Source organism: Onychomys torridus, chromosome 20, assembly GCF_903995425.1.
Source record: "Onychomys torridus chromosome 20, mOncTor1.1, whole genome shotgun sequence".
NCBI lineage: Eukaryota > Metazoa > Chordata > Mammalia > Rodentia > Cricetidae > Onychomys > Onychomys torridus.
In genome coordinates, this window is record NC_050462.1 from 9,696,521 (window position 1) to 9,710,685 (window position 14,165).

The 14,165-nt window shown below is 43.6% G+C and overlaps 1 protein-coding gene across 1 annotated transcript in view; it reads right to left on the reverse strand.

Moving 5' to 3' along the window:
- Window positions 1-1,465: 1,465 nt before the first annotated feature.
- Window positions 1,466-14,165, reverse strand: part of LOC118571267 — a 90,436-nt gene continuing 77,736 nt past the window's right edge. The window contains exons 6-8 of the mRNA XM_036170225.1: window positions 7,528-7,775; window positions 4,941-5,025; window positions 1,466-1,581 (exon numbers count right to left, since the gene is read on the reverse strand). Of these exons, the coding sequence (XP_036026118.1) occupies window positions 1,466-1,581; window positions 4,941-5,025; window positions 7,528-7,775 (449 nt within the window). The remainder of the gene's footprint in view (window positions 1,582-4,940; window positions 5,026-7,527; window positions 7,776-14,165) is intronic.

Below are 14,165 nucleotides of genomic sequence, written 5' to 3' on the forward strand. Positions count from 1 at the left end.
ACAAGCCATTTTGCTAACCCAGCTTCATCCCAGTGTGTCTTCATCCTAGTGATGCCATGTGTCTTCCATCCTGATGGGTGCACTCCTAAGACATGAGCAATGTGCACACAGGGGCAGTGAAAGAGACTGCCTATGTGGCCAGTTAGACTGGCCTCAGAACACTCCCTCTTTTTTCATGGAAATATACTGAGATGGACACAGAAGCCTTCAAGAATGTTTTCTGATTCAGTCCATGTGGCTGCAAAGAGGATCTTTCTCGTACTGTCACCTTAATTTGAGTGTGGTAGAACTGAGAAAGTCTAAGCTTAAAAAAAAACAAGATCATTTACTTCAGAGACTAAATGCAAACCTTTTATGCAACAGCAAAACCAAATGTTCACAATTTAAAGAGAAAACAATTTATATCTATTGATTTATTTTCCTCAATTTTGACCATACAGTTTCATACTAAGGCCAGACTGCATTGTACTCAACTACTAGAAAAAGAAAAGGAAAGAATATTTCAGAAAAGCATGGGATTGACACAAACATTAAAGTCCCATTTCTAATATCTTAATTGTCCTTCTGCTTCCTGTGGGAGGTCTGGAATGCAGAGAGAATAGGTTGACCTGCTAAGGGTCACTGAGTGGCTGAGAATAATTTCCCAAAGTGCTTAGTAGGCGGGCTTTCAGATAGTCAACAGCAATTCCAAATACATGAGAGGCATCTGAGGCTCATAACTATAACCAGAGCATCCAAGTCTTGAAAAATGTGTTTGTTTTCAGCATTCCTCAAGCCAGAAGAATCCCCCGGGATTGTCAGAGATCAAGCCATACAGAAAAAAAAAAAATCCATGAAGATCACAGCCTGCTTGCTTTTCCTCCTGTTTTTGAAGATAGCAAAGCAAATCAATATCTGACCTAAAGAGTGACGGAGAATTAGGCTGAGTCTACAAAAGAAAAATGAGGGGAGAGAGAGAGAGAGAGAGAGAGAGAGAGAGAGAGAGAGAGAGAGAGAGAGAGATCGAATCTATGCACAGACATGCATGTCAGTGCATGCATCTATAATCTTACTGAAATGTCCACATGCAATTAGTCCTTAGGTCTCAACAACCAATTTGGGGCTCTATTCTTTCTTCGAAACCATTAAAATGGCCTGTAATCTCTCCCCTGTTCTAAGCTAACCTCCCTATTATCATTAACATTTTCTTCCTAAAATAGAAGCAAATGTAATCATGCCATTTCCTTGTTAAAAACCTGGAGTGGTCAGACCAAATTCAGTCGCTGTTAAACTTGAAATTGAGGACCCTCTGCAATCTGGCCTCAGTTTACAATTCCGGTGTCGATTTCCACCACTGTGCCCCCTATATTGTATGCTTTCACTACACCTGATAATTTATGGTTCCCCACGGACACCACTTCCTTGGCTGTGGTAATCCACTTTCCTACACTAGTCAGTCATCCGTACTTCTCTCCCTGGAAACACTCTACTGTTCATTCTCCAGTTCACTATCGTCTTCTTGGTCAAGGCACCAAATTGTCCGATGTGATTCAGTCACTTCTGTTTTTCCATAATGTATTCTCTTGTAGTCTCGTGTGACAGCTACAAATAACAAATACATTATACTAAATTAGTACCTTTTGAGCAATTTATTGAGATCCTTCGATACCCTAAGCATCGGATGCGCAATAGTGCATGATGGATGAATGACTCCTTTTTATGCCTCTTACAGTCAAAAGCACTTTGAAGAAAGCCCAAGCTTGTTTCCTGGAAGTCTGCAGGACTACAGACTTATCAGCAGTGTATAAATAGCCCCTCCATCCAACGGGGAGTTTCTGTGGTTTAAGGAGAGGGCCTTGGATTAGAATCAGAAGGGCTAAGTCCCAGCACTTAATCGGTGTCTCCTTGACCTCAAAGAGACTAAATTACATCCTAATATGCAAGGACTTCTCTGAGCTGCAAGTAGGGTACTGACTGGCGAGTAAGGTGCTTAAAGCTGTATAAACATGTGACTGGAGACGTACCTACTGCCATCAGGGTCTGGTGACTGCTCTTGCTACTAAGGTTTCATCAGTCATTACAAAACATGTGCAGTTATCCTATGCAAACCAGCCTAGGAGCCAGTGACTCAGCACTAAAGTCATTCCAAGTGCCTGGCTTTCGGCCAGCTCATCTACAGTTGGGGTGAAGTGGAGAGAGAGCCTCTGAGAGCCTGGGACTCTGATTCAACCTCTTGGTGTGGAGAGCTGGTCTCTAAGAGCCAAGCCCCTTATAGAGGAATTGGAAAAAATAATAACATGTTTTGGCATGTGGCCAAATTAGACGGGATCTATAAAACACATATCAATACATGTAATTATGTATATGTACAATAATATATCCATATATCTATTATATTTATGAATCTGATAAGCTTTCCATGATTGGTTTGGGAAAGGCAATCCTTTCTTCCTAATGCTAAGTATCTATATAAGGGCCAGCCTTCACCTTGTTTCCTGAACTTGCCAAGAGTTGGTTAAGTGTTTCCTCTGCCTGGAGCCACTCTGTCTAGACCTGGGGGTGTCCCTTCATCCAAAAGTCTTCACTGATATCACCAGTCTGTATTCTCTTCACTCTTCTCATGCCATTTGTGTAACAAATTGACATGTTTGATGACGTGTTTAGTGTTCACCCTCTGTGCCTCACTGAATGCTCTGCTGGAGTGAGGACCACTTGCTTCATGCTCCTTACTAACGGAGTCCAAAATATAATGCCTACTCAGTATCCACTCCGTGAACATTTATAACATGACCAACATTTGCATATGTGTCCCTGTGTTCTTTATAGCTATATGAAGTGCAAATTACCTTTGACTACTGGACAGATATAACCTATTGGAGGTCACTGCATTAAATAAATAAATAAATAAATAAATAAATAAATAAATAAATAAATAAATAAATAAAACAACCTAGAACAGTGCCACAGTGCTCAAGTCTACATAGGCATTTAATAATTTATGACACTTATCAACAAATATTAAAATGCTATCCAGAGACCGGAGGACTTTGCAAACAAAGATGGCAATTGCCAGCTCAGAAAGCTCAGCACAGCGACTCTCACCTGCAGAAGGGAAGCTTAGCTGCTGCTTCATAAGTCAGCTGTTGCCCTGCATTCCTATTTCACATTTCCCTTCTCTTATGTTATGCTAAAACTATTCTGGCCCCAGCATACCCTGGGAAGAAATGTGTACAGTCCTTGATCTCTGAAGTATTGACTAGAACAAATAGTTTTGGGGAGCCCAGCCATTCAGACAATTTTTCTTTCTTCCCAGGGAGCTATCTCAAAGGCAACACACAAAAATCTTCCAGAGCCTGACCAGAACATCCCTGTTCCTGATTAGCTCAGCCTTACAGGAGGCCTAATAAATAAATAACCACAGCAATCCTGTATAATGTATGAAGGCTACTTTCCGATGGTCATTCCAATTAGTTAGAATATTTTCAATTAGCAATAGCATAGTAAGTGACCAAACAGTCATATGAACTTTCTTTACATTACAGGAAATAGAAAATAAGAAGTTTGGGGGTTTTGTTTTTTTCTTAAGAAGATAAAGGCTTCCTAGACAGAATATAAAACCATTTTTTTTCTCCCCAATTCGCTCTTTCTCTGACTTTTCTTTTTCCATTTCTTTGCATCCTGATGGGCTCTGTAACCTAGAGAAAATGACCTCGGTTGAACTCAGCTCTTCCATGAGTAACTGTCTCACTGTTGATGTTGTTCCTGCCTTACCCATCATGCCCACATCCCTTCCTAAACATCTCTCTCCTCCTCCACCCTCCCCACGCAGCCATTGCCCTAGTCTACCTGCCAATGTTCCCCAGGTCGAAAACGATGGTTTCCTATCTACCCTTGGCACTGCTGTCTGTGAGGTTTAGGAGGAGGACATCACCACATCCTCTCTTGCAGAAACTCTTCCCTGCTTCTTACCTTCTCCAAGGATGTTCCTGATGCTAGCACACGGGAGCCCATGACCCCCCCTCTGTTGTCCTCTCCCATCAAGCACATCCTAGACACCCAGCACACCTCTCTCATATCTCCTCATCCCTGTAACTCTTCTTCTCTAAGGCCCAATTCAAGCATTTCTATTCCGAATTTAAAGTATTCCCCAACGCTCCTCCTACATCTGAAGAGATGAGGTCATCCCCAATGCTGGCACTAATTGTATAGTAGTATAACTGCTGCACGGTGCAGTGGAACATTCCTGTAATCTCAGCACTTGGGAGGCTGAGGCAAGAGGACAGCTGCCAGTTTCTGGCCATCATGGACTACAGAGTGAGATGCTGCCTCAAAAACAAACAGACAAAAATCATAAAGGGGCCTTAGTATGTGATTCCTACAAGGAAGTCCCAGCCTGAGTCTTATCCATCTTCACATCCCCCCAAAGGAACTTTCTCTGGAAGCACTTAAATAAATGGATATAAAAAGCTCTGCTTCTCTGTGTATCTGGCTCCCTTGCTAGATTGCATATCTTCTGAGAGCTAAAAGAGAATTGTACCTGTCTTTCCAACCACTCAGCACATTATGATGCCTAGAACATATGGGTGCTTAATGCATACGTGTGGAATTGGTTTGCATATGATTGGCCCAAAGAGAGGAAAAAAAATTGGCTCCAAGTATTCAAAAGAAAAAAAAAAAAACTCTCTGAACTGATTTCTAATTAGCTCATTAAAAAAGTTTAAATCTTTAATTTTTTCTCCTTTATAAATCACCACAGGCATTAATTCATAAGGATGCTTCCGTGGAAGCTCCTGGGTTTTTAGGCTAGCCCAACTAATGGAGGCACCTTGGGAATAATGAAGCACCCCACACATACTTTCTGTTGTGAACTTCCTGGTGGAGAAAAGGATACAGACTCAGGCAGAAAGGAATTCTTAGAGAGATCTTGCCACTACTTAAGTTGGGAGTGGCAAGAGACCTACCTTCTTGAGAGGAGAACTTCACTATAGCTATTCCCAGGCAGCCCAGTGGCCTCCCAACATGAGGGTCACGGCTGTAGATGTGACTCTAGGAAACAGAGCATTATTTGGGTGTCCAGCGGACTCCACAGCAGCCTCGGGGTTACAATTCCTTCCCCTCTTCTCCCTCCCTCACAGGAAACAAGCCGCCATGCATCCAAAGAACTGGAGAAAAAACGCACAAAGCCAGCTGTGATGACATGTAGTATCTAAAAAATGGTTTAATACGAGTCTGGCTAAATCCCCAGCAAGGAAACGCATCCATTAGGTGGCAGGGTCCTGACTGAAAAAGCTGACAGCAGGGAGTCGGAGGATGCCTGCTTCCCTCAGCCTTCCAGCATTGCTGACACACAGCCAAAACACTGTGAGTGAACTGTGACATCGGTGCTGGTGAGGTAGGTGACTCTCCAGTCCCCATTGTCAGGGATGTCCCTTCATTTCTCAGCAACTAATTTCAGTTTTGTTATTTGAAGCCAGGGGTGAAAGCAGGCCCAAGATGTTAAAGGACCATGGTATGCTCAGGTTCTGATAAAATTAAACTAGTTCATACACTGAGCATCCCATACCTTTATAGGGATGCCTTTTTTGACTTTTAAACTTGTAGATGTCCTTTGAACCTCTAACATAAACAGACCAATGTTGCAGATAGGGGTGAGAGATGGTGCAGTCATTTTCAAGACAGTTGGGCAGCTTCTTACAAAGCTGAACATGCTCCTATCATATGGTTCAGTGATCATGTGCCTTGGTATTTGCCCAAATGAGCTGAAAACAGTTCCTCACAAAACCTGCACATGCGTGTTGACAGTGGCTTTATTCATAATTGCCAGAATGCCCATGGAACCAAGATGCTCTTCTGGAAATAAATGGATTAATTAACTGTGGTACATCAAGACAACAGAATAATATTCGGCCTAAAAAGATGTGTGCTATTGAGCTACAAAAACATGTGTGGAGATGTTAAATTTATATTACCAAACAAAGAAGCCACTGTAAAAAGGCTGCATACTGTCCAATCCCAACTATGAAGACAATAACATCAGCAGTCGAGAAGGACTAGAGGAGAGGTGAACAGGCAGAACACAGGAGATTTTTAAGTCACTGGAACCATTCTGTGTGATATCACAGTGATATTGTGTCTCAAACAATTCTTTCAAACTCATGGACGGGATAAAACAAAGAGTAAAGACTAATGATTACAGTGAGGGAGGTGAGTTACAACAGAGGAGCCAATCTGATGGGGAGTGTTGATGGAGGAACTGGGAGGTGGAGAGGAATAACTACTCAGTTTTTCTGTGAACCAAAACCAGCTCTAAAACTAAAGGCTAGGGACTAAAGAGATGGCTTAGAGGCTAAAAGCACCTGACACAATCGCAGGAGCCAGAGAAGCAAACCAGGAATCCTGCAAACACCTTTAACTCCACCTCCGAGGGAGTGGATATCCTCTTGTGATTTCACCTCCCGCCTCCTGCCCCCCCCACAACGTGTGCGTGTGTGTGTGTGTGTGTGTGTGTGTGTGTGTGTGCGCGCGCGCGTGTGTGTGCGTGTGCGCGCTAACACAAGCAATTTCAGTTCCTCATGTAGCATATCCACCTGGCAATGCAGAAGGTCCAGAGTGGAGGTGCAGGGGAGAGGGGGTGGAGGGGAGAGGAGGTGCAGGGGAGAGGAGGTGCAGGGGAGAGGTGGTGCAGGGGAGAGGTGCAGGGGAGAGGAGGTGGAGGGGAGAGGAGGTGCAGGGGAGAGGAGGTGCAGGGGAGAGGAGGTGCAGGGGAGAGGAGGTGGAGGGGAGAGGAGGTGCAGGGGAGAGGAGGTGGAGGGGAGAGGAGGTGGAGGGGAGAGGAGGTGCAGGGGAGAGGAGGTGCAGGGGAGAGGCGGAAGGGGAGGAAGAGAGAAGGTAGGGTAAGGACGGGAAATAGGGGTAGGAGGAGGCAGAGGAAGGAGGTGAGAGGGGAAGAGAAGAAAGAGGGGGAGAGAGAAGGCAAAGGGGGAGGGGGAGGGAAGAAAAGGGGAGAAAGGAAGGGGGGAATGGAGGAGAGGGGAGGAGGGACAGAGAATTCTCATTCCCCACAGAAAGCAAGAACAGTTCTAGAACACTCCTACGTCAGCCAGCGCTGTTTCAGACCTCCACAAACTGTGACTACTAGAGAAATGGAATATTCCAGCGGTGCGGTGCCTTTGTCAAGACCCAACAAACAGCAAAGGGTACACAGCGAATTCTACTGAGAAAAAGTAAAAGAAATGTACAGAAGAGCTCCTTCCCTTCCCTTCCAAGCCTTGCACCCCTGCCCGGGGCTAAAACAGGAAACATGTTAGTAGAGGGAAAAAACAACAGCATGTGGGATCTATGCAGGAATACCGACCTATGAGGATTGGCCACAGGAGACCTTATTGTGTCTACAACTGACCAAGTTCTGTTCTAACCACAGTGGAATAAACAGGAAGGAAATGGCTATCCAAAGAAGAGAACCGTTCACGAAGGCCATAGAAAGTGAGAAGTGGAGGTAAAACATAAGACAAGGGTTGGCGAGGGGTGCCCCGACAGAGGAGAAGTTACCCGCTGCTTCCCAGCAGTCACCGCATGCAGGTAACACGCATGCAGATACACAGCAATAGCCGTAATGTAGAGACCCAAAGGGCAACCAGCAGCTGGGGGAGGAAGCGGGCCTGGAGCAGGTAGCAGAAGGTAGGAGAGTCTGCATCTGCTAAAGCCATAGCCAGAGGCGAGAGAGAACTGGGCCAGGGTCGGATTCACAGGCTCATTCATGCATTTGACAAGAAGATGCCCAGGACCTGTCAGTGGCTCTGCAAACACAGTTAAGACCAGGGATTTAGTCAAATGCGGCAGCCCGTGATGAAGCCATGCATAGCCCTGAATGTTAGATTGCATTTGCTGTAGGCAGCCACTGCCTGGTGGGGTGGAAGCCCTGGGTACTGTTTCCTCAGCATCCCTTGCTCTTGTCAGACTCCTCAAAGCAGAGGCTGAAAGGGTTCCTCAACGCCCTGGTATGAGCTTCAGAAGGTGGAAATGAGGTAAGGATAATCTTCCTGACCTTTATGCTCTGTTTTCCTCTTTGACAAGATCAGAGAGATGTGTGCTTTCCTGACAGCACCGTTCTGCCGGGCATCATCATCATGGGCATCCTTTCCTGACTGAGGAAGGGCGAGTACTGTAGATTAGATCTGGAATGCCCCTGGAGGTCTAGAAGCTAATGACTGACTCAGTCATGAGCCTGCAGCACTATTAGAAAGTTTTGAAACCTTAGGAAGTAGGACCCAGCGAACTGAATGGATGTTACTGTGGCTGTATCCCTAGCAGGGATACTGAGACCCCAGCCCCTTCTCCTCTCTCTCTTAGCTTCTTGGCTACCACAGAATCAATGTGTTCTTCTACCATGTGACCCTGCCATGATGTAGTGTCTCACCACTAGCCCAAAAGAAACAGATCTAACTACTGATGGACCGAGGTCTCCAAAACTGAGCCAAATGAATCCTTTCTATTTTTCAAATTGGTCATCATGGGTATTTTGTCAGAATAATGGGAGGACAGCTGCTGGCACATCTGGTGAGTGGCATCCTGGCATGCCTGACCCATGGATGGTGACTATGACTAAAAGAACTTTAACTCTACACTTCTTACAGAGATTTTAGAGGTAGACCATATCTTGTCTTCTAAACCTCCACTGATTTCAAAGTCCACACATTCTCACATTAAATATTTTCCCCACCTAGATTTTTTTTTAAATAGGCATGACAATTGAAGGAGGGAAATGAAAACGAAGCCAAAAGGAAAGATAAACAGGTCCAGAGGAGTAAAAGGAGACAATATGATCAAGTACATTGTACACATGGATGAGTATACCGAACCCATTCATTTAAGTAATTAATATGTGCTAATGGAAAGGAATGAGAAACTTAAAAATAAATCTCTATGTATGGAAAATACAAAGAATGACTTCTGTTTCCTATACTGATTCCTGGCTGGTATTTGCAGTAAGAATTAAGTAGGGCGGGGACAGATTTGTGCTTCAAGGTGTAACATTGGCCATTGCTCAGCAATGGGTTGTGGTACCCAGATTGAAGGAAACAGCTGTGAGTGGAGAAAAGAAAGATGGAAACAATATTCACAAGCAGAAGCGGGACTTGAAAAGCTGCACCACAGAACCAAGGAAGCAGGCAGCCTAAAGACAGCCAATCAGTGCTCCAGTGCGCTAAAGACAGCCAATCAGTGCTCCAGTGCGCTAAAGACAGCCAATCAGTGCTCCAGTGCGCTAAAGACAGCCAATCAGTGCTCCAGTGCGCTAAAGACAGCCAATCAGTGCTCCAGTGCGCTGTTTTCTTGCTGCTATGCTATGCACCGGCCAGAGTCAACTGAGTGGAAGAAACAATTTGTTTGGCTTACACGTTATAATTCATGATCAAGGAAGTCAGGGCAGGAACTGAAGGCAGAAACTGAAGGATAGACCATGGAGGAATGCTGTTTACAAGCTTTCCTCCCCAAGTTTGCTCAGCTACCTTTATTACACAGCAGGGCCCCATTGCTTAGGGCTGGCACTGCCCACAGTGGGCAGGACCCTCCTACATCAATTAGCGATCAATAAAATGCCCACAGACAGGTCAATCTGAGGGAGGCAATTCCTCAGTGGAGATTTCCCCCTTTCTAGGTAACTCTAGGTTCCTGTCAAATTGATAACTGAAGCTAACTATGGCAATTAGAAAATGCCCAGAGGAGATGACATTAACTATAGTCAAGTGGTCCTTAATAGGGAGGAGTGAGAAAGAGGAAAATAAGCTACATCCATTGGCGTAAAGGGGAAAAGAATGAGTGCTTCCTGTGGACCACATTCAAAAGGCTTGAAGGAAGGAGAAAGCCAGGCCCTGAACAAAGCCAATTCTTTTAACTTATTTTTCATTGTGTGTATATGAGGAAAGGCGGTATAGTCACTTGAGTGCAGGTGCCCTCGAGGTCCAGAGGCATCAGATCTCCCGGAGCTGGAGCTGTGAACCACCTGCTGTGGCACTGGAAAACGAACTCAGGACAGAAGGCACTCTTAACTGCCAAGCAATCTCTCCAGCTCCAAGCATGAGCTTAGTGAAAGGAGGGAAACCTATGACCAGCGAGAAGAGAGGCGTGGAGATGCAGGAAGGAGGGTCAACTAAACATATAAAAAGGGTAAAGCTTACATTCATGTAGACATGTCTATAAAATCCCAAGACAATGAGAGAATAAAGGAGCAAGGCTTTGAGAAGGACGAAGCAGAGCCACAGTAGGACTGTGCTGCGGTTCCCAACCAGACTTCCACACGGAAAATAATGAGGATCTGAAGCACCATCCTCAGGTTGCAATAAGCCTGAAGAAATTACGTGTCTGCCTCTGACTAAGCTTCATGTGAACAGAAGTGATTTCTTTCATTTGGGTTGGAATTATGTCAACGCACTGTGCAAGCGCTGATTATCCTAGGCTGATGAGAAGCTGTGATAGGTGGGTAAACTTATCCTCTGGTGACCAGAAGAAAGCAATTACAAATTAACTACCATTCATTAAATGATGTCATTTTTTTAAGTCTTCCAAAAACGTACATCTGCGGTAGGGAACCATGAAAAGCATCCTTCTTGGAAAAACAACTATTAACTGTCATTAGAATTAATATAAGACAGTTAGACATTATTCAATTTTCTAAATATGTTGTGGCCAGAATACAAAGGAATTCCATCAAACAATAGATAGGTTAATTAAATTATAATCAAGTAATGTGCAATTTGGCTGGATGACTAAAGATCTCAGGCTAGAGAAGGGGAGCCTATGTTAGTGAGACTGTTCCTGGTAGACATGCAGTTTGGGGGGCCTCTCTGGCATCTACAGAAAGGAGGTCTACCTGAACCTGAACTCCAGCAACTCCCAACTTCAGAATTAGCAAAGCAGCATAACCCTTAGGAGGGTTACTCCCTTAGCAAGTAACTAAGGTTGAGAAACTTGGCAAAACATGGACATGGAGTAACCAAATCTGTCATGGCAGTGCCATTATTTGTGATAATTAAAGGGATAATGATTGTAAGAGAGTTTGGCATATTAGAAATTATCTAATAAATAAGCATGGAGACACTAATTAAAGTGTGTGGTTGGGTATGTGACATTTCAAGTTAAAAGCTAGATTCTGGCATGGTGGCAGATGCCTTTTTAGTGCCAGCACTTGGGAGGCAGAGCCAAAAGGATCTCTGGAAACTCAAGGTTATCCTGGTCTACGTAATAAGTAAAAGGCCAGCCAGGGCTACATAGTATGACACAGTATCAAAAAAAAATAAAATAAATAAAATTAAAATTAAATAAAAAAAGAAAGGAAAAGAAAAAGAAAGAAAAGGGGAAAAAGCAAGAAAAGAAAAGAAAAAACTGCAAAATTTGTGAAAATATTGAAATGTTTATGAGAATATGTTTTGCTTTTTTTATACACTTAGTTCAGTAGATTTATAAGAATGGGGGAGATTTTGTTTGCTATGTGGAAAAAGTCCTTAAAAGAAGCTATCAAATCCAGGCAGTGGTGGCACATGCCTTTAATTCCAGCACTTGGAAAGCAGGGGCAGGCGGATCTCTGAGTTTGTGGCCAGCCTGGTCTACAGAGTGAGTTCTAGGACATCCAGGGCTACACAGAGAAACTCTGTCTCCACAAAACAAAAAACAAACAAACAAAAAAGAAGCTATCAAAATTATTAATACATTAAAATGTTTCTAGGGGATTTTAATTAAATGAAACCAAACTGTATCTGCATATTTCTTCTAAGTGACTATTTATATTCATAAATTGGAGAGTAATATTTGCAAATTAAAACCTTAAGGGAAAAACTAGGCTTATGAATTTGTAACTTTAATGAATGAAAAATTAATGTTTAAATGGCTGGCTAATACAAATAGCCTTACTTACAGAAGTCCTACTAAGAATATGTTTTTAAAAACCCACACACACTTTGCACCAGTTATTGATCCAGAGGGCAAATATGTAGAACCTACACAGTGTCACCAACTGGGGACACGAAGATGAGAAAGACCAAGTAGGAAGGACACAGCACAGAGAGATGGTGGCAATGTCTAAAGGTCGAGATGTTTGGGGAGCTCAGAATAACCAGATTAATGTAGGCGTGAGAAACGATTCCTCTGGGGAGAGATCTGAACTGAGTCCATGCCATGTGACTTCAGAGTCACCCAGGACGGCAGCAGGCTCTGGTCTCAACCACAGCAAACTAGGGTACCACCTCCAGTGAATGAGAAGCAGGTGGTTTTAAGGCTTCGGGAAGGTCTGAGATAGCTGGCTGCCATGGTAGACTCAATCAGAATAAAAATGAAACTGCTGAGAAGTAAGGCTGCAATCCTGTGAATCGGAGGCTTTCTCCAAGACGGAGAGGCATGTTTGGTTAGCTGCAAGCTCACTGTCACAGCAGCAACAGGGTTGAACTGTGAGGCTTGTACAGAAACCACAGGCAATCTAGGGGAAACCAGTCTACTATGGAGGGGAATTTCAGGTTGACAAAAGAGGAGAGTACATGGCTCATAGGATATTAAACTCCATTAGCACTTTAGAGAGCATGCAACCCTTGATCTCAATCCAAGCTACACTTAAAAAAAAAAAAAGGAAACCCCAACTCAGATCTACTGTAAACACACCTTGGAGTTAAAGACCTGGGTGGAAAGTACAGGTGCATGTATTTTGTTATGGTATGTTTTCAGTTTGTTTGTTTGTTTGAGTAATGTAACATAATAATATGCATTTATTGTTAAATTACAAATGCAGGCATTTAACATAGAAAGAAAAATCTCCCTGCTTTACTCCCCCTAAGTTCACAGGTATATATTCTACAATAAAAGAGGGAAGGAAGGGAGGAGAGAGGGAGGGAGGAGAGAGGGAGGGAGGGAGTCAGTGAGAAAGGAGGGAAGGAGGCTGGGAGATCAATGGATATTAGAAGCTCAGCATAATTTTAACAATAGCATCAGGGTGGTAAGTGTTCATTGTAAAAATCTTCCAATATTCTTGTGTTTTAAATCTTACAATAAAATTTGGGGAAATCAAGGTCTGACTGGTTAGCATGCTTAACCACAGCTGACAGCCACAGATTTTATTAGCAGAAGCCAACTTTACTACCGAAAGGACTGCAGGATACAGAGGTGACATTGGCTATCGTCCTTAGTTCCCAGGGACCTGAACCTTCCAACCTTCAGGCAATCTTCTTCACAGAACCCCACAGAACCTCCAGCCAGAGAGGTAGCCCCAAATCAGGCCAGAAGAGACTCCTGTGAGTTGCCTTTTCTGGACTTCATCTCTCTGCCATCTTTGTATTTTGAATCTCCTCGGTGGCCGAAGACAACACTAAGTGCTGGAGAACTGGACTGTCATCGTTTCATTTCTGCTCGTGTTGACTAACTCCTGTGCCCTCCTGAGTCACATCACCGCCAAGCATGTTAAGATCCCAGAGAAAATTCAAGCACATATCCATTCTCTGTCAACAAAGTACCTGAGTCCATCAAACTATTCTGTAGCAAAGAGGAAGAAAAAAGAAGGTTCAAAATCGTAAATGTTTTCTTCTGAAATAAAAGTAAGTCAGGTTCTTAACTCCGAGGGCATCTCACCGTGCAGTGGCAGCATTAAGAACCTGTGTGAATATCGCTTATTAGCACACTCAATCATGCTGCTGAGTGAGAACTATGAACATAAGGGAAGCTTATTGTTTCGTCGTTGCTGTCTTTATGAAGGGCAAAATCTATTCTGTGGGAGGGAGCAGAGGGATTAACTTCCTAAGTCTGAACCTAAGCAATAATGATACAAAATAAGAATACTGGTTATTACCAAATTGATATATGAGTGGCAATGTTTTTGTTTTGTTTTGTTTCGCCAAATAAGACATAGAGAAGGAGACTTGTAATTTTTACAGACTCTTTTTATGGTATTATCAAGCTGAATATTGGGACTCTTAGTTTTTAGTCAAAGGGGGGGGGGGTCTTTGAGGGATGCCCCGTCTCGTGGGTTTTATTCTTCCCATACAGCACTCTAAAATAAACAAACAAACAAACAGAAGCAGAGAGGGACTTGAGCAGAGCTACAAAAACAAGCACACACCTCTTTTTAGGACCCCTTTACCACTCTGAAACTGTTACATTCCTGTCCTCTCACCTAAGAGACACGAGGTAAGCAGTGTCCCTCAGGGGTCCCT